The sequence below is a fragment of the Pongo pygmaeus genome, chromosome 16 (genome assembly GCF_028885625.2).
Source record: "Pongo pygmaeus isolate AG05252 chromosome 16, NHGRI_mPonPyg2-v2.0_pri, whole genome shotgun sequence".
Taxonomy (NCBI): domain Eukaryota; kingdom Metazoa; phylum Chordata; class Mammalia; order Primates; family Hominidae; genus Pongo; species Pongo pygmaeus.
In genome coordinates, this window is record NC_072389.2 from 81,484,667 (window position 1) to 81,503,014 (window position 18,348).

The window sequence follows — 18,348 nt, forward strand, 5'->3', positions numbered from 1 at the left end:
TGTACTCCATCTGAAGATGAAAAATGTAGGCCAAAATCATAGACCATGTATACAAGCTGGATAATGAGGACAGCTCTGGAGGAACATGCAGACACACACACACTGACACACATATATATAAAGTATAAACACATATATTTTTTAAAGTTTATTTTTAACATTTTAAAGCAAAAACCGTCCCTCTCCTCTCCTGGAGTAGGCAGGCCCCACCCCTCTCCCCAAGTGGGCGGGGACAGCAGTCGCATAGGTAGCTTTCCTTGTGATGTCACAGGTTCCTCTGGACACACTGCTGCCTGGCCACGCCTCCTTTCCCTTTCATCTTTCTCATTGACCAATGGGATTGGAGCATTAAGGCCACACCCCTATTCTGCATTCTAGTGTGGTCCTGGTTACGCCTCCTCTGGCTCAGTCACACAGCAGCCTGGCAGGTGACTGGAGGTGTTCGCTGATGTGGCCCCAACCCTACCTCCCTCCCCACCCCATGATGTTAGAAGAAACTCGACAGAACAAATTGGCAGCAGCCAAGAAAAAGGTAAAAAGCCAAGAAAAAGGTCATGGCCCCCCAACCTAGCCGGAGATCCCCTCCTGAGACACACTGGGCTGGGCCCCCCTACCCCGGCACCCCTGGGCTCCTCCACCAAAGTCTTGTCAGTCAGCCCCGCCCATTCAGCCAGCAGCCCAGCCTCTGCCCTTGCCAATCACCCTGCAGTGACTTTGGGCGGGTGACTGCTGGGGCTCCCTGCTCCATATTCAGCCCTCACGTCCTGCCGCCCCAAGCCCAACCTCCCTGGGTCCTTTGGGCTCACGTCTCCAAGGACCTGGGACCCCCAGCCCTAACCCCCCAGCATCTCCAGTCATCCCTGGGTGACTTTGGGCTGGTGACTCCTGGGGTTCCCTGAGCAGACTCTGCTCTCCCCTCCTGCTGACCCAAGCCCAACCTCCCTGGGCTCTCTGGACTGGCATCTCCAAGGACCTGGGTCCCAGCCCTATGCCCCCCTCCCCCATCGTGGATCGGCAACTCAGCCATTGCACCGATGTCGTTCCCCCCACCCCCAGGTGGAGTGGAATGTAGTGATGTCACAGTCCCCCTAGGAACTGTCATTACTGCTGCAAGACCGGCCTTTGATCTTACAACCCAGTCCCCTAAGCATTCTCACCCCATTTCTGGTTCCTCTGGTCACAGCACAAATTTCCAGCTAGAAGAGAAATGGGGACTATGGTAACTAGGAGCAAGAGGTTTCAGGCTGCCTTACTCCCTTCACATAGACATCGACAGTGTGAAAAGCCTAAACTTCCCCTGTGAGCTCAAAACGTTGGCAGTATCTCTGGGTGGTAATGGGAGAATGGGTTTGGTTTGGTTTTCCCCCAGGATTCTACTCTCCAGAGAGACTTGAACATTTTTTTCTGAGTTCTCTACCTCATATTCTAATTCTCCATGGTTCTGGGACCAGACTGCCCTTCAGTCAGTGGTCTCTGAAGTGAGATTTGCTCACCTTCTGTGGAATAGATCTTGGGAAACTGAACTTGACAGCTTGAATCTTCTTCATATCATCTCAACTTGGGGTACATTGAATGCCACAGGATAAATGTGGGAGATCTTTCAGAAGCATCAGTTTCCCTTGATTCTCTTGAGAGGAAAAACATTAATGTACTTAGGGATGACCCTCACATAGGTTTCTAAGAGTATACCAGACTTCTTTCTGAAATGAGACTTGGGTTGTCCTCTTTCTGATAAATTCTCAGATTTAACAAAAAAGCTGCCTTCTGCCATGAGGACACGTTGATATAAAAGTGTGAGAGATACTGGTGCACTTCTTCACACTAACAGACATGTGAGGATGTATGACTAAACCACACAGTGTGTAGTTCCTGCCTATGTAATGTTTACTTTTCTACCCCTGCCTCTGGATTTGGTCCCTGGCAGCTGCTGATTCATGGCAAAACCCCAGAGCTTGGAGTCAGAAGACTGAGTTTAAGTTCCATTATTGCCCCCCTGCCCCACTTTATTTTTAGCCATAATATCCATCCCTCTCAATCACTAAGTGATTGTGACAACACCTTGTACAGTTGTTGGTTGCATTAAATCAGATGGTGTATAAGAGTATTTTGCAAAAACTGTAAGGAGGGTGTGGCTGTAGGGGCTGGTAGTTCTCATGTGTATTACTACTCTTCTTTCCCACAGCTAAAAGAATATCAGCAAAGGAAGAGCTCTGGTGTTCCAGAAGGAGCGAAGACAAAAAAGAAAAAAACTGGCAGTAGCCCTGAGACAACCACTTCTGGTGGTTGCCACTCACCTGGGGATGTGAGTCTTGGCTGGCCAGGCTCCTGGGGACAGAGGGCACAAGGGGCAGTAGAGGGTAACTGTTGAGATTGCTGGGTACTGGTTAAGAATTCTGGGTTTGAATCCTGCTTCTCCATCTGCTAGGGATCTGATTTATGGCAAGTTGCTTGAGCTCTTTGGGCCTCTCTTTTCACGTCTGTAAAATAGGGGTAGTATTGTTTGACTTCCATTTGTGAAGTTTAAATGAGATTCCTTATTATTGTTGCTTTCATGTTAACCCCTAGTACGTGGCCTGCTGTAAACACCCAGGATACCCAGGAAATGGTCATTGCTGTTTGATTTTCCTGATCCCCACTCTCAAGGGGAAGCTGGGCTAATGAGTACAGCCACTTGCCATCAGGCTGTCCCTTTAGGAGTCACTGAAGGGGGCCCAGGGTGTGGTGAGGAGAGCCCCAGGCCCTAGGAGGAAGAGAAGCTCTAACTTGCCACCAGCTTGCTGGATGAACACAGAAAAATCACTTCCTCTGCTGGGCCTCAGTTTCCTCCTCTGTAAGATGATTCTGGATAAGATCAGTGTCTTTCAAACTTGTTTTTTAGCTGGAGACCCCTTAGTTCAGGTGAACTCTTACTCAGGAGTCTGTTTTTTTTAATGGAGGTGGAGGTCTGGAGCTCTACCAGATTCATCACCCATGTCCTGGGCCTGAGGAGAGGGGTCCAGTGAGCACATTAAGAGCTGTATTGGTCAGCTGACTCCACTCTGTGACTGCATCACTCAAGGGACTTTTCCATCTATTTGTTCCTGCCCCTGGCAAGGCAGCAGGTGGCCATTTGGAAGAATGGCACAGGCCATGGTTTTAATCTCCTCTGCTCTTCTTCAGCATTTCCTTTTCCTGAACCCACATCTTCCTCCTACCCTGACTTTCTTACTTCTCTCTAAGCCACTTCTGTCTTTCGCCCCCTGCCCTTGTTTTTCCCTTGTCACCTCCTGTAGATTCAGGACATTCTGAAGGTGCTGGTGTCCAACCTTAACCACTCCAATGGGGTAGTGCTCCCCCATTGGACAAGTGAAAGTTGAGGCAGTGCCAAGACCCCCCTCTGGCTTGCTGTCTCCAGCTGTGCATGGCCCTGAGGCTTCTCTGGCTTGGGGGATACTTGGCCTCTGCCTTGTTTTATGTTGCTGCCATTAACCTTCAGCCTGTTTCTGTCTGCTTCTTCACCTGCTTGATTGGTGGGTTTTTTTCCTTCCCCGCATCTTTTATCATCTTGGAAATGGTGACACCTAAAAGTTTAAAAATAATCTGCGAATAACGTACAGAGCAGGCATGTGGGATTTGGGCCTTTTTTTTTTTTTTTTTTTTGAGACAGAGTCTCACTCTGTCACCCAGACTGGAGTGGAGTGGTGTGATCTCGGCTCACTACAACTTCTGCCTCTCGGGTTCAAGCGATTCTCTTGCCTTAGCCTCCCGAGTAGCTGGGATTACAGGCACCTGCCACCACGCCTGGCTAATCTTTGTATTTTTAGTAGAGATGTGGCTTCACCATGTCGGCCAGACTGGTCTTGAACTCCTGACCTCAAGTGATCCACTCGCCTCAGCCTCCCGAACTGCTGGGATTACATGTGTGAGCCACTGTGCCCGGCTCCTTGCTGTTTTTATACTTTCTCTATATACATAACTATTTCCCATGTAAGTTCTTTTTTTTTTTTGATTTCTCATTTTTATTACTCCTGCATCATCTGTTACCCTGAAGGATCTGGAAGTAAGAGGCCCTGGGCCGAGGTGCAGTGACTTTGCAGGCCAGCCCTCCAACCTCCTCTCACAATGGGGGCTGGGTGACCCTCTGCCACCTGAGACAGCCCACATACACCCCAGCCCTAATGATTGTTCTCTCTACCTCTCCCCACAATCCTCTTCCAACTCCTCCTGTCTGCATGTGCCTCAGAGCCAGTACCAAGGAGTAGCAGTAGGCCTGGAGTCAAGCTCTGTGACTATCAATCAACTCAATGAAAACATAGAATCATTGGTAAGAGTCCAGTGGGGTCCCCTGATTCCACACTGCCAATCCTGGGCTTTAGTTTCCCCTTGGGGCCCTGAAGAAAGGGGCTGGGGGACCCTGGTGCCAATGGCAAATGGGGAGCTGGAGCACACAGGCCTCACCGGGAGGGACCCCAGAGCAAGGAGCATGCAGCGTGGCTCTTCTGTCGCTGCCCTCTTTGCCGACTCTCTCTTCTCCAGACACCCCTGCTCCAGTCCTTGCCACACATGCCCTGGGGTTGTCACCTCTCAGGGAAGCGCTAGCCTGACTGGTTGTCAGGGAACCTGTATTTCTGCCCTGACTCAGTCCCTAATTTGCTTTGAGTCTGGACAAGCCACCTGTCCTCCTTGGGCTCGTGTTTCCGGAGGAGGTAGAGCATCAAAGGTCTCTGTTAGCTCTGAGAGTCTGAGATTTAAAGCCCCCTAGAATGGAAACCTGAGGGCCAAGGGCTCCTGTCTGTCCTTTTTCATCCTATATCTGCTGTGAAGAACTGTAGCTGGCCCGTATGTGCTCCATAAAATTTTGTTGAATGAAGGCGCCTTTCTAATTCACAAGCTGGCAGAAGGGTGGGCCTTCCTGAGACTCCCTCTCTAGAGGTTTATGTTACTGTCCTTTCAAGAGAATCCAGATTCAGACTTTGAGTTCTGTGGCTGTGGGAAAAAACCAACAAAGACCCAAATCCTCTGTCCTTGGGAGCTTGAGGAGTGTTGGCCAGTTTGTATTGCCATTGGGTCTGAGAATGTTGCCTTTAAAATCCATTCCTGGTCCCCGCCTACCACTTCCTGGTCTGGGGAATAGAGTTGAGGGGGCCACTCTCAGTCACCTGAATTTGACTCTCCCCACAGAAAGAGCAGAAGAAACAAGTGGAACATCAGCTGGAAGAAGTAACATGATTTATTTGCTCACATGACTGCTGGGTTTGGGGGGCACTCAGATGTAGAGGTGCCAGTCTCATCTTACCCACTCCCAGCCTGGGGAAGAAGGCTCACCCCTCAGATTCCGCCCCATCCCCACAGGGTCCCTGATAACCTGGTCCCATGGGTGGGCCCGTCCTGGGGCATTGGTGGCATTCTAGGGGCCTGTCCCTTGCTGTGCCATCTCTGCCTCCCCGTGGTAAGAGCTCTGTCTTCCTCTTCCTATAGGCAAAGAAAGCAAACAATGAAATACACAAAGCACAAACGGAGCAGTTAGAGGTGAGTGGAGGGTGGGGAGCTTTCTCCTGTCCTCTGGAGAATGCATCTTTCCTTGTCTTTCAGCATTTGCTTGGCTTTTCTCCCAAACATTCAATTCCAGACAATCAACGTCCTCACATCGGAAAAGGCAGACTTGAAGACCACCCTTTACCATACTAAACGTGCTGCCCGACACTTCGAAGGTGGGAATCTGGGCATCCCATCATCCTTCAACCTGGCACTTTGACAGGTCTTTACGGGGAGTCCTTTGGGCCCCATCTCAACCTCTCTCATTACAGAAGAGTCCAAGGATCTGGCTGGCCGCCTGCAATACTCCTTACAGCGTATTCAAGAATTGGAGCGGGCTCTCTGTGCTGTGTCTACACAGCAGCAGGAAGAGGACAGGGTGAGTCCAACCAGCTGCCCCATCCCCTGGCAGCCTGGCTTCCCAGATGGAGGAGTGAGACTAAAAGTCCCTTCTGCAGGATGGAGTGTCCTGCCCAGAAGGCAGCATGCTCATTTCTCACTGCTTTTGTGTATGGTTGTTAGAGGCAGCCTGGGGCTGAGTCAGCTGCTGTGGGTGAGCTGGGAGGCACTGTGGGGAGTGAGCACTGGATGCAGAGCTCAGAGGCCAAGTGCCTGCCCTGCCCTTTCCTAGGTGGGGTATTGGGTAGTTGTTCTGTGAAGGTACAGAAGAGTGTCTTTAGTATGTTACCGTTTCTGTAGAGAGAGGAAAGGGGTGTGTGGTGTGTGTGTGTGTGTGTGTGTGTGTGTGTACTATGATAATATACAAAAACACATCTGCAAGCATTCATAAAAAACTCAGGAGAGAGTAAAGGTTGCCTGGGAGACACCTCCCTTCTGTACCTTCTGAGTTTTGGACTATATGAATGTATTATCCTTTCAAAAAGTGAACAAAAGATTAATTTCCCCCTTCCTATCTGTGCCCCCATCCCCAACAAGAAAAATGGGCTTAGAGAATAGGATAGACCGGGGTGTTCAAATCCCAGCTCTGTCTAAGTGATCTTAAGCAAGCACTTAACCTGGAACACTCGATGTTTTTCATCTACACAATAGAGGTAATCCTAGTAACTGTCTCACATGGTGTTTGTGAGGATGAAATGGGCTTGTAGCATGGAACCTGGTGAAGCACTCCATGGCGGCTCAAACAGTGGTAGTAATAACAGTAATAACAACAGCAATATTATCTGATCTCTCTGGGCCTCTGTTAGCCAGCTGTAAATTCGATCTCTTTCCCTGTCCCTTCCAACTTTACTGAGTTCTTTTAATAACCAGGCCACGGGCTTGGAAATGCCTTGATCTTCACTAACCAAGTTGTATATTGAGCCTAGCCCTAGCCCTTTTAAGTGGCACTGCCTGGGCTCCCCAGATCAAACCTTCTCACTCTTCACCATCCAGTCCTCGAGCTGCAGTGAAGCGGTCCTCCAGCGGCGGTTACAGCAGACCATAAAGGAGCGGGCGCTGCTGAACGCACATGTGACACAGGTGAGGCTTTGCAGAGGGAGGGATGTGGAAGGAAGATGACCCCAGGTGGCCAGGAGCAGGTGAGGACCAGTGACAGCCCTTCCTAACTTCTGTGCCCATTTCTTGCAGATGACAGAGTCATTAAAACAAGTCCAGCTACAGAAAGACGAATACGCTGAACACATAAAAGGAGAGAGGGCCCGGTGGCAAGAGAGGATGCGGAAAATGTTGGTGGAGGTGAGACCTGACCCCTCAGCCCCCACCTTAGATAGGTCACTGGATCTTTCTGGGCATCTGTGTAAAATGGGAATAGTACAGCCAGAGGTGGTCTTGGGTCTGTGCTTTGTGCAGATGGGGGCAGAGAGGGAGATGGTAGCCTGTCCAGCCACCAGCCCCTCTCCCCAGGGCCCTTTCCCCTGTGCTTTGGGCAGGCTCACACATTGAAGGAAGAGAAGAAGAGTGACATACTTCGGATACAGGAGCTGGAGAGGAGCTTGTCCGAATTCAAAAACCAGATGGGTAAGGTGGGGCTGGTGTGACCTGGGAGCAGGACTGGCATCAGAGGTCTGTGGGGGTGGCTTAGAATGCCCCAGGGAGGTGGGTGGATGGAAGGGCTTTGAGGCAGAGGGAAAGAGGTCTGTGCCAGGAGATGGCAAGTTTTGTCATCTCCATGAGCCTCGGGGTCCCCATCAGCAAAGAGGGAGGAGTGCCCGTTGTCAGCCACTCACAGTGCTCTCTATGTGAAAGTGGCTTGGAAATTGGCTACCATCAGGTGCAAGGAATCATTAGCAGTGAGACCAAGTTTGGGAAGCCTGAGAGGAGCTGTGCATCAAGAAGAGGGATTTTTTTTGGAGGGAGGTGGGGAATCCAGAGGCCCTTATTATCTGCTTCGTTTCTCAGCTGAGCCCCCATCCGTGGCGCCCCCAGCAGTGACCTCTGTGGTGGAACAGCTACAAGATGAGGCCAAACACCTGAGGCAGGAAGTGGAGGGTCTGGAGGGAAAGCTCCAATCCCAGGTGGAAAACAATCAGGCCTTGAGTCTCTTGAGCAAGGAACAAAAGCAGAGACTCCAGGAGCAGGAGGAGATGCTCCGAGAGCAGAAGGAGTGGAGGGTGCGGGAGCAGAAGAGACTGTGTGAACAAAACGAGATGCTTCAGGAGCAGCAGAAGATGCTAGGGGAGCAGGGTGAGAGGCTGCGAAAGCAGGAGCAGAGGCTACGCAAGCAGGAGGAGAGGCTGAGAAAGGAGGAGGAGAGGCTGCGAAAGCAGGAAAAAAGGCTGTGGGACCAGGAGGAGAGACTGTGGAAGAAGGAGGAGAGGCTACAAAAGCAGGAGGAGAGGCTGCGAAAACAGGAGAGGCTTGTGCTCTCCCAGAACCACAAGCTCGACAAGCAGCTGGCTGAGCCACAGTGCAGCTTCAAGGATCTGGTGGGTTGCCCCACCTGGGAAGCCTGCCCTCATCCCTATCCCTCCAGGCCTTTGTTTCCCCACCTGTAAAATGGGGCAGTGTAGCCCTCACACGAAATGGTACTTCTAAAGGCACCTGTGAGCTACAGCTCCTCAGGCCCTGCTCTGATGGCTGTGGGGGAGAAGGGATGATTTTTCTAACCTGCCTCCACCCTTCCCAGTGACATGGGAGGCAGACACCAAGTTCTGGTGTCTCCAGCTGCAGTGGATGGAAACTGATTGCTTCTCTCTGTGCAGAACGAGAACAAGAGTGCACTGCACTTGGTGCAGCAAGTAAATGAGCTGCAGGGGAAGCTAGAGGAGGTGAAGGAGATGGTAACCTCCACCCCATCCAAGAAGGGCTGGGAGGTGGCCACCAGCCTCTGGGGAGGGGAGGTGCCAGGCCAAAGGCCGCTACAGCTGGGGGGCAGGTGACCCCAGCACCCTCCGGGGCAGCCCTATGACTGTTTCTTGCTTCCTGCCCTCTGACTTTTAGAGGTGGGTAGCCCTGGGCTCCTCCCAGATCTGGACATCATCATCCCAGCTAGATGCATGGAGCTGCCCAATCATAGGGGAAGAGACAGTGATAAGAGGCTCCTTATCCAGGCATGGTGGTTCACACCTGTAATCCCAGCACTTTGGGAGGCTGAGGCAGGAGAATCACTTGAGATCAGGAGTTCGAGACCAGCCTGGCCAACATGGCGAAACCTCACCTCTAGTAAAATTACAACAACAACAAAAAAAAAACTAGCCAGGCATGGTGGCACATGCCTTTAATCCAAGCTACTCAGGAGGCTGAGGCACGAGAATCGCTTGAGCCCATGTGGTGGAGGTTGCAGTGAGCTGAGATTGCACCACTACACTCCAGCCTGGGCCACAGAGTGACACTGTCTCAAAACAAAACAAAAAACCTCCTTAGATTCAAACTGGATTCTGGCCTGGGTTCCACTGGTCACCATTCAACTACTGTTCATCTCTAAGTCTCTGTTTCTTTAACTTCAAAAGGAAGTTAGCATTTTCCTTGCAGAGGTGCTGAGGATTGAATGAGAGGATACATGGAAAGCATTAGGCATGTAGCACACTTAACAGGTGGTGGTTGGCTCCCTCTGCTTTTCCACCAGTCTGTGGCCTACAGTTTAAATTGAGGGAAGAAGAACATGAGATTTGAGGCTGCGGAAGGAGGCATGGGGTTCTAGGCAAGGGAGGAAGCCTCTTAGGCCTGGAACAAGGGACCAGGGTCCTGGGCAGGTGACAGAGCCCCACAGTGCCCTGGCTACCCTGTTAATGGGTCCAGAATCTGGAAGCCAGCCACCACACGCCCTCATGCCCAGGGTCTTCCTGCAGGTGGAGCTGAAGAGCCAAGAGTCTCAGGTCTGCAGCAGCAGCGAGATTAGTACCTGGGTCACCTGCAGCAGTACACGGCCACCTATCAGCAGCTGACCTCTGAGAAGGAGGCACTGCACAGGCAGTTACTGCTGCAGACCCAGCACATGGACCAGCTGCAGCAGCAGGAAGCTCAGGACAACGTGGTGGCTGAGATGGCCTGCCAAAAGTTGCAGGAGACCCAGGGGAGGAGGGAGTTGCTGAGGACGGGGCCCCGAGTGGGATGACTTGGCAACCTCTGTGCCTTCTCACTCTGTTTTCCATCCCCTTAGGAGCACCTAGAAGCTGCCAGCCAGCAGAACCAACAGCTGGAGACCCAGTTGAGCCTCATGGCTCTCCCTGGAGAAGGTACAGGAGACCACTCAGAGGAAGAGGAGAGAGCCCCAGGAAGAATGGGGGACTGTTAGCAGCATAGGATTGAGGGGTTGGAAGAGACCTTTAGAACAGCTGGTAGTTATGCCAACCAGGTGTCTGCACTGTGTTCGGCATCAATATGTGACCTTCTGGGAGCAGGGGGCCACCAGGTTGCCTAAGGATGAATGAACTGACCCAGATCAGAAAGGGAGCAGGTCAGGACTCCCGCACTGACCAGTAGTGGGACTATGCCTGGGCAACACAGCAAGATCTTGGTTCTTAAAAGGAAAAATAAAGAACAGCAGCTCATTCACCTCTGGGGAGAGGCTGGCTCAGGGTTACACGGTCAGGGTGGGGACAGAGGTGGGCCCACAGTACCTCCCTTGTTGGGTTGTCTGAGGACCCCTCTGGCCAACTCCCTACAGGAGATGGAAGAGGACATCTGGACAGTGAGGAGGAGGAGGTGCCTCTGCCCGTGCCAAACATCCCAGAGGACCTGGAGAGCTGGGAGTCCACGGTGAGCCTGACTTTCCCCACCCCGCTTTGCCACCTTCCTCTGTGGTCCCTCCCAGACCCCCTTATGCTCTTGGTTTTCCTGCCTTCTGATTTCTCTGGCTCCTCACCCCTTCCAGGAGCCAGTGGTCAGACACCTTGTCACCTGTGGCCAACAGGTGCACTCTCTGAGGCCCCAAGTGAAGGGGCTGTGCTCCACCTCCCTGCCTCATTTGTTCTGTCTATGCCCCTACAAGAATACTCACCTCTTGCCTTCAAGTGGCATTTTTCAACTCCGCTGGAGCCAGTTCCCAGGAGGAGCAGGCACGGCTATGTGGGCAGCGGAAGGTGCGAAGGCTGTGCTGCCTGCACCTGGCTCAACTGGTGGCCTCGGCCTGGAAGGAGCCAGAGGCAGAGGCCCCAGCCCCAGGGAGGACTGGGGATGAGTGTGTGTGTTGGGAGAGCTACCAGGCCCTGAAGGAGGCCATGGAGGAGCTGAAAGTGAGTCCTGGCATGGGCCAAGAAAAGTGGGGGCAGGGCAGAACAGGTCGCTCCCGAGATGTGACCCCATTATTTTGGCTCCAGAGCAGCTTTATGGACCTCCCAAAGGAGAAAGCGAATGGGAAGGAGCAGGTGGAAACACTGGAGCATGGATTCATCCAGCCCTCTGGAGCGACAGATGGCATGAGTGAGCGGGAGGCCAGGGCACGGGCAAGGGGAGCTGCAGGGCCATCGGAGGGACCCTAGTGTCTGAGCCATGTCCTCTCGCAGGAGAGTCCTTCACCGGATATGAAAGCCAGGGGGCAGTGCCAATCACGCGGCACCAGGAGATGGAGGATGTCATCAGGCTGGCCCAGAAGGAGGAGGAGATGAAGGTAGGGCATGCAACATCTCTGCGGGGGTGGGGCTGGGCATGGGTGCTGGCGCAGGCTCCAGGGTGGGAGCTGAGCACCCCTCCCTTCAGGTGAAGCTGCTGGAGCTGCAGGAGCTGGTGTTGCCCCTTGTGGGCAACCACGAGGGTCAAGGCAAATTCCTCACCGCTGCCCAGAACCCTGCTGATGAGCCCGCTCCAGGGGCCCCAGCCCCCCAGGAACTTGGGGCGGATGGTGAGTAGAGCCCTCAGGCGGGGTGGGCAGGCAAGAGCAGGGGAGGCTTGCACTGTGCTCAGACCCCCGCCTCCCTCTCTCCGAAGATTTTTATGAGGTGAGCCTGGACAACAGCATGGAGCCTGCAACAGCAGAGGCCAGGGAGGGTTCTCCCCATGACAACCCCACTGCACAGCAGATTGTGCAGCTGCCTCCTATAATGCAGGACACCCAGGAGCACCCAGGCTTGCCCAGCAAACCCTGCGTGCCATTCTTTTACCGGGCAGCCGAGAACAGGGAGATAAACATCATCATCATCTAAGAGCTGGTCAAGAAATTTAAAACAACAACAACAACAAAAAGTTATGGGGTTAATCTCCTACACCATTCATTTACTCCATTTGAATGTTAGAGCCACTCACATTTATTTATGTTTCTAATTTACCGTTTAAATTTATTTGTAAAAAGTTAAGGGAGAGTTGGTCTTTCCCTGATGTTCACTCTGGCATCCTTTAGCATTTTTGTTTTTAATTTGATAATTTCAGGTCATTAGCATGCATATCGAGTTTGCCCTTAGGTGATGGGAATTCAAACACACAAAGACCCACTATTTGCACAAAACTATTCTTACTGGTTTGGAACAGGCTGCCACGCTTTTTTAATGTTATTGCAGCATGTACATTCATTACAGAATTCAGATAAAATTTGCTTATATTCTGCTATTATGTTTGGTCGAATCCTAACCACAGTGAGCTCTTCATTAGCTCAATATGTGGTTTGCCCTCAAGTGTGCACTGTTTATTACTTGGTAACATGCCACTGTGAGTACTGACATTTAGAGTTGTTTAAAGGCCGAGAACTGGAAACAGCCTTTCCCCTATTTTCTGTGTATTGGGGATGGGAGTAATAACATTTTGGGGAGCTTTTTAAATCTCACAGAAGAGGAAAGTGGTCTGCTCTGGCAGGTGTGTGCAGGATAGAGTGTTTCATTTGTTCTGGTGCCAAGAATGAGTGCTGTACTATGGTAGTTCCCTTAGGATTTGTATGTGCTCTGGGGTCATGAAGATATTGCATCATGAGCTGCAGCAGTTGTACCCTTTCTCAATGACCTAAAAAGGGATTATTTCTGAGGAATGAAAGGCTCCCATCATTGACTGTGGATGTGGAAAACCTTTTCTAGCTTAGAGCATTTATATCTATAATAGATTTTAAAGTCAGAGTTCATGTTACCTGTTTTAATCACATGAGTATATGTCCCAGTACACAAAAGGGCACTGGTTGGCATTCTTCTTAATGTATTTAGTAAAGATCATAAGAAATCCTTTAAGAGTTTAAATATCCCTGGAAGAGGCATACAGGTTCTAGTCAAGAATGAATTCGAGTGAGGGAAAGCTGTGTGACACCTGGCCTTCCTCTATGTTCATGGAGCTTCTTTGAGGCTAGAAGATTGATTTTTACCATGTAGACCTCTCTGGCTAATACCTATTCTTCAGCCACATTGGTTTCTCTGACATAGGAATTTACTTCTTTCCCTTGAGAGGAAAACATTTAAAAAATAATAACCACCATTATTATAAACCAATATATGTGAGAGTACTTAGTTGAAACAAAAAGGAGTTTTAGTAGACAGTATTATACTACATTTTAAAATCAAGGTGAAGTTTATGTAACTTAAAATGTTTACAAGCCGCAGTGCAATCTACTGTTTGTGAATGTCCAAGTATTATGAGGAAAAGTGTCTATACAATCACAGAGTTATATTTCCTCACAGGGTTCTTTACAAAGAGTGAAATATGTTTTTATACCTCTCAGTTTCAGTTAGAGGCATATTTTGTGCCATATTTATGTTAATGTGCCTATACACGATGAATGAATTATTTCAGTCATACATTGCCTAAATCATAACTTTATGATGCTTGGGAAAGAATCAACAGTTAAAACTTCATGAAGTTCTAATGTCTGTGTTCCAAAATATGTCACATTATTAGGATGTAGGGAGAGATGTATGTGTGCTCCCTGGGGTGGGCATTTCTAGTTACTAGACCATCTCCATTTTTATCATTTGATATCCTCATGATACTTCTATAAATATGACATTAATAGGAGAGCAATAGTATGATTTTACAGATGAAATAACAGATTTGCCTGCAGTCACTGAAAGAGTGCAAATATTGGGTTATTGTGACTTCAACTGACTCTTCCAAATTGTTTGAATATATCAATGTATTAAATAAACCCAGTTTCAGAATGATAAAGAAAAACTGTTAGACCAAATAATGTGGCTAATTAACAGTGGTACAATTTCTAGCCTGAGGGTTTAAAATGGACTTAAGGTCCCGTTCTTGCCTTCTATTTTGTGAACTTGCCACTTTTGCATTATTTGAGTTCACTTGAAAGACAGTTACTTTAAGTCCATTTTAAACCCTCGGGCTAGAAGTTGTACCACTGTTAATTAGCCACCTTATTTGGTCTAACAGTTTTTCTTTATAATTCTGAAACTGGGTTTACCTAATATATTGATAAATTATTTCAAAGGAATTTTTATTTCAAATCACTTCACTTTTACCCTGATAAAGATAAATGACTAGGAATGACCTTCAGATAGCGTTTAGCATCTGTAACCAATCTGACAATAATGTGTTCATCAGGTACCTATGGATTAAATCACACACTGGCATATTTAAGCTGAACGTCAGTCTGGAAAGTAAATGTACTATATTAACTGAAATACCACTCTTTGTGTAGGCATTTTGTCATATATTTAAGAAAAATTACATAGAATATAAATCGTATGACAATAACTTAAGTCTCTCTTCAAAGTGCATGCAGTCCTTTGCAATGCCTCATTCAGCCAAGTATTTGTTCTCTTCCTCATTCAGTATAAGGCAGCTTTCAATTTGCTTAGAAGGCAACATTGGAAGGTTAGAGTTTATCAGAAACATAGAATTTTAAAATGTGAGTTCTACTGAATAAATTAGAATTTCTGAAAAAGTAAAGAATTAAAATACCTATTTAAATATTGCAATATATAATCATTTTTAAAGTATTTGATTAAACCTGATAGGTTTTTCCAGAAATGAAAAAAATCAGTTCTAAAACCAAAGCTGATATTTAGAAAATGTGAAAATGTAAATCAGCCCTATCCATAATATAGTTTCTCTAAAACTTTATCTTAAAGAGTCATTTTAAAAGAATATAACTATTCAAAAATGTAACTGCTATCTTAACATTTTGAAGTAAGTTAAAACATTTTAAAATATGAATACTGTAGTTTAAAAGAAACTGGGGGAAGGAAAGGTAGAGAAAGAAATGCCAATTCCAATGCAAAGCTTTATTTGCCAAGTTTTCTTAGAATGACTTTTACCAATTTATGAATTCTAGTAAACAGAATGTATAATGGAAATACTGAAACACTGTTGCCTAAAGTGGCATTATTCACTGCTACTGTGATGCTACTGTAATGTAATAAATTATTAAATTGTTGCAAAGTGCTGTTTTTGCCTTAAAATTTTGTGTCTTGAAAACTATGGTGTTAAAAGTATTGAGAATGTGCAAATGCTGGGCACGCTTGGCACGAGATAATCAGTTTTTATTTTTACAAAATTGTAACTATGCAAGTGTGTTTATTTAAAGAACACAAACCAAAGTTATGGGATAAAAAATGTTGTGGAAAATTTGTGGCAGAAAAGTGTTGTGAAAAAAGGTAGAATAAAGTTTTATGAAAAGTTTAAAAAAAGTATTATGAAAAAGAAGTTATAGGATTAAAAAATAAGTCATGGGATAAAAATAAATAAAAGCAGGCCCCTGTCAGCATAAGCCTGGAGAAGTGGAGCTGGAGTCTCTGCCCCCACCATGTCCCTACCACCCCTTCCCAGTCACCCCTTTACCATTAGGGTAGCAAGACAAGACCCCTGTCTAATGGGGGCAGACAAACAGACCCTTTGCCACCTGACCAGGGCTGAGTCCTTACATTTCTGGATGGTGATGTTTGTTACTTAAGAGCCAGAGGCTGGTAGAGCTGGTTTGTTTGGAGGAGGCCTGATGGCCTCCCTACTCTCACCAAAGCAACTTTTCCCTAAGGGGGCTCCCATCTTATTCAGAGAGGCAGCTGAAGCAGAACAGTGGGGCTAACTGTAGGCAGGTGAGGGCATGGGCTGCTGGGGTGGACCCCCTTCCCCAGTGTACATATAGTATCTGTGTAATATTTTGTATATTCTGGGGGGTAGGGTCGCCCCCTGTATCATACCTAGTGGAGGTTGGAGCTGGCATATGGGGAGGAGGTTCTAATCATTATATGTGGCTGGGAAACTTACTTATTGATAGCATAGGACAGAGGAAGGAGGTGGGGATGGGGTCCTGGCTGCCTTGGTGATGTGACTCCTGCCTGGTCTGTGAGGTGTGTTGTGGGATGACCATGTGTATGGGACTCTCAAGGTTTTATCCTATATCACCACTGGATTGCCAACAGATAGAGGAGGTGGGACCCTGACTATCACCCCTGCTCTGCAGTGGGTTTGGCTCTTGGCACTCCCAGGTTGGGAGCTGGATACCCTGACCTGGCAGCATGACTCAGACTGCACGACAGGTACGGCATGCCCAGGATGATGTTCCTAGGCCTCTGGCAGACTCAGATTCCAGCCCCACACACAACACCCTCCAAGTTCCAGCCCTTACACCATGAACCACGAGCTCTCTGCCCTCTCTGACAGCTCCAGAGAGCACCCACGTCTGCCAACTTGGGCATGGAGCCTGTTCCAAGATCCCACAGGCTCAGCCATGGAGGTTGGGGGGCTTTGGGGCCATGGGGGCCAGCCCTGGTACCTGCGTCGGGCTGGGATGCTCTGCACCTACAGCCAGGAGTCATCCATGGGCCCCACTGGGCATGCTGACAGTGGTCGTGTTGATGTCGCCGATGATGCTGGGTGCCTCCCTCAGCACGTGGTGCATGCGCAGCATCTCGTTGCACCATTGTGCCTGCTCTGCAGAATCCTCCATCAGCATGTTCTTGTCTCCACATGAGTACAGGTTGGCCAGCAGCTCCAAGAAGATGAACTCCTTTGTCTGAGAGCGGGCAAAGAAGGAAGGAGTTTGGGACCTGATGCCCGTGCCACCCTGGCCACCCCACCAGGCCCTGCTGGGACTGTGCCATGGACTTGGAGCTCCGAGCATGGCTTTTCAGATGCGGCTTCTACACCACTTAGACTCAAAGACCTACCTTTCCACTGCCTTTTCTCACTCAGATGGGGACACTGAGGTCCAGAGGAAAAGTCAAGTCACCAGTCCAGGGTCACAGATCTGGGAGGGGACCCAGGACCTATCATGCCACCAGGACACCTGTCTACTCAGTTTTTAATTTTTGGAGATAAGATCTCGCTCTGTCGCCAGGCTGGAGTACAGTGGGTGAGATCACTGCTCACTGCAGCCTCAACCTCTTGGGCTCAAAGTCATCCTCCAAGGTTAGCCTGTTGAGTAGCTAGGACTACAGGCACATGCCACCACCAGGCCTAGCTATTTTTAAAATTTTTTTGTAGAGACCAGGTCTCACTATGTTGCCCAGGCTGGTCTCAAACTCCTGGGCTCAAGCCATCCTTCTGCCTTGGCCTCCCAAAGTGCTGGGATTACAGGCATGAGCCACTGTGCCCAGTCCTATGTTACAGTTCTATGGAACAGCTCTGGTCTGGACCGTGACCCTCTCCCTGCACCTGGTCCCACAGGGCTGGTTGTCATCTCTGCCAGGCCAACACAGCCACCTGCATCCCCAGTGCCACAGGAGCCCCCTGCCCCCATGAGGCGGTGCATGCACATTGTTGATCATGAGGTGCATGATGGTCTTGGGCACAAGACCAACCATGAGGTCCCACACGGTCTTGTTGACAACAGCCACATAGGATTCCACCAGGCTCTGGGTGGTCTCCATTTGCCGCTCCAGCTGTGGGACCATGGAGTGCATGAAGCTGTCGGAGCCATTCTCCTCAGCCTTGCTGGCCTGCCACGGAGAACACAAAGGCATCAGGGTGGCCAGGCCATGCAGCCAGGCTCCAGGCATCCCCAGGATCTCAGCCCCTCCAAGCATACCTGGAACATTGAGGCACAGGGAGAAGCAACTGGCCAGAACACACACCCAGATCCCCACATGCTCTAGAGGGTTTCCGGTCTCTGCCTCTCAGGACCCCAGATGCCCTTGATCAAGCCTCATCTTAGTTCTGACTCTAGTACCCAGAATTTGCCTCCATTTCCCAATCCAGAAATTGGAAAAGAACATCTCCAGATCCCTTGCTTGAAGACCTGACCAGAGCTGGTGACAGGTTACAGACACCTGGCAGGAGGCAGGAAGGGCATACTCACTTTCCCCTTGTCCTGGGAGGCCCACACACCAACATTGCCACCACCACTGCCACCTGGGAGCACAGCCAAAGTAGACACACACAGGAAAAGGGGAAGGGTTGAGTGAACCTGGGACACTGCATCCCAACTTTAATGTGTTGATGAATTCAATTTGCTAATATTTTGTGGAGGATTTTTGCATCAGTATTCATCAGTGATATTGGCCTGTAGTTCTCTGTTTTGGATGTATCTTTGGTTTTGGTATCAGTGTAATACTAGCCTTGTGGAATGAG

The 18,348-nt window shown here is 49.2% G+C and overlaps 2 protein-coding genes across 3 annotated transcripts; one reads left to right on the forward strand and one right to left on the reverse strand.

Annotated features, from left to right (window-relative positions):
* The first annotated feature begins 313 nt into the window (after positions 1-313).
* Positions 314-15,216, forward strand: LOC129013625 (golgin subfamily A member 6C-like). Of its 2 annotated transcripts, XM_054450069.2 has the most exons (18): positions 314-532; positions 2,183-2,302; positions 4,223-4,303; positions 5,161-5,199; positions 5,458-5,508; positions 5,609-5,690; positions 5,787-5,893; positions 6,907-6,993; positions 7,102-7,209; positions 7,404-7,491; positions 7,873-8,399; positions 8,676-8,741; positions 10,073-10,148; positions 10,580-10,671; positions 11,232-11,334; positions 11,418-11,521; positions 11,611-11,752; positions 11,839-15,216. In XM_054450069.2, exons 1-18 carry the CDS (start codon positions 449-451, stop codon positions 12,051-12,053), a joined length of 2,172 nt encoding a protein of 723 aa, XP_054306044.1. In that variant the 5' UTR covers positions 314-448; the 3' UTR covers positions 12,054-15,216. The 2 variants fall into 2 exon arrangements, with proteins under 2 accessions (XP_054306044.1, XP_054306045.1); XM_054450070.2 differs by lacking the exon at positions 8,676-8,741.
* Positions 15,217-16,591: 1,375 nt separating this feature from the next.
* On the reverse strand, positions 16,592-17,741 carry LOC129014508 (putative GED domain-containing protein DNM1P34). Its single transcript, XM_054451980.1, has 2 exons — positions 17,535-17,741; positions 16,592-16,792 (listed from the first exon to the last, which is right to left on the reverse strand). The coding sequence occupies exons 1-2, from the start codon at positions 17,739-17,741 to the stop codon at positions 16,592-16,594; spliced, it is 408 nt and encodes a 135-aa protein (XP_054307955.1).
* Between the last annotated feature and the right edge of the window lie 607 nt (positions 17,742-18,348).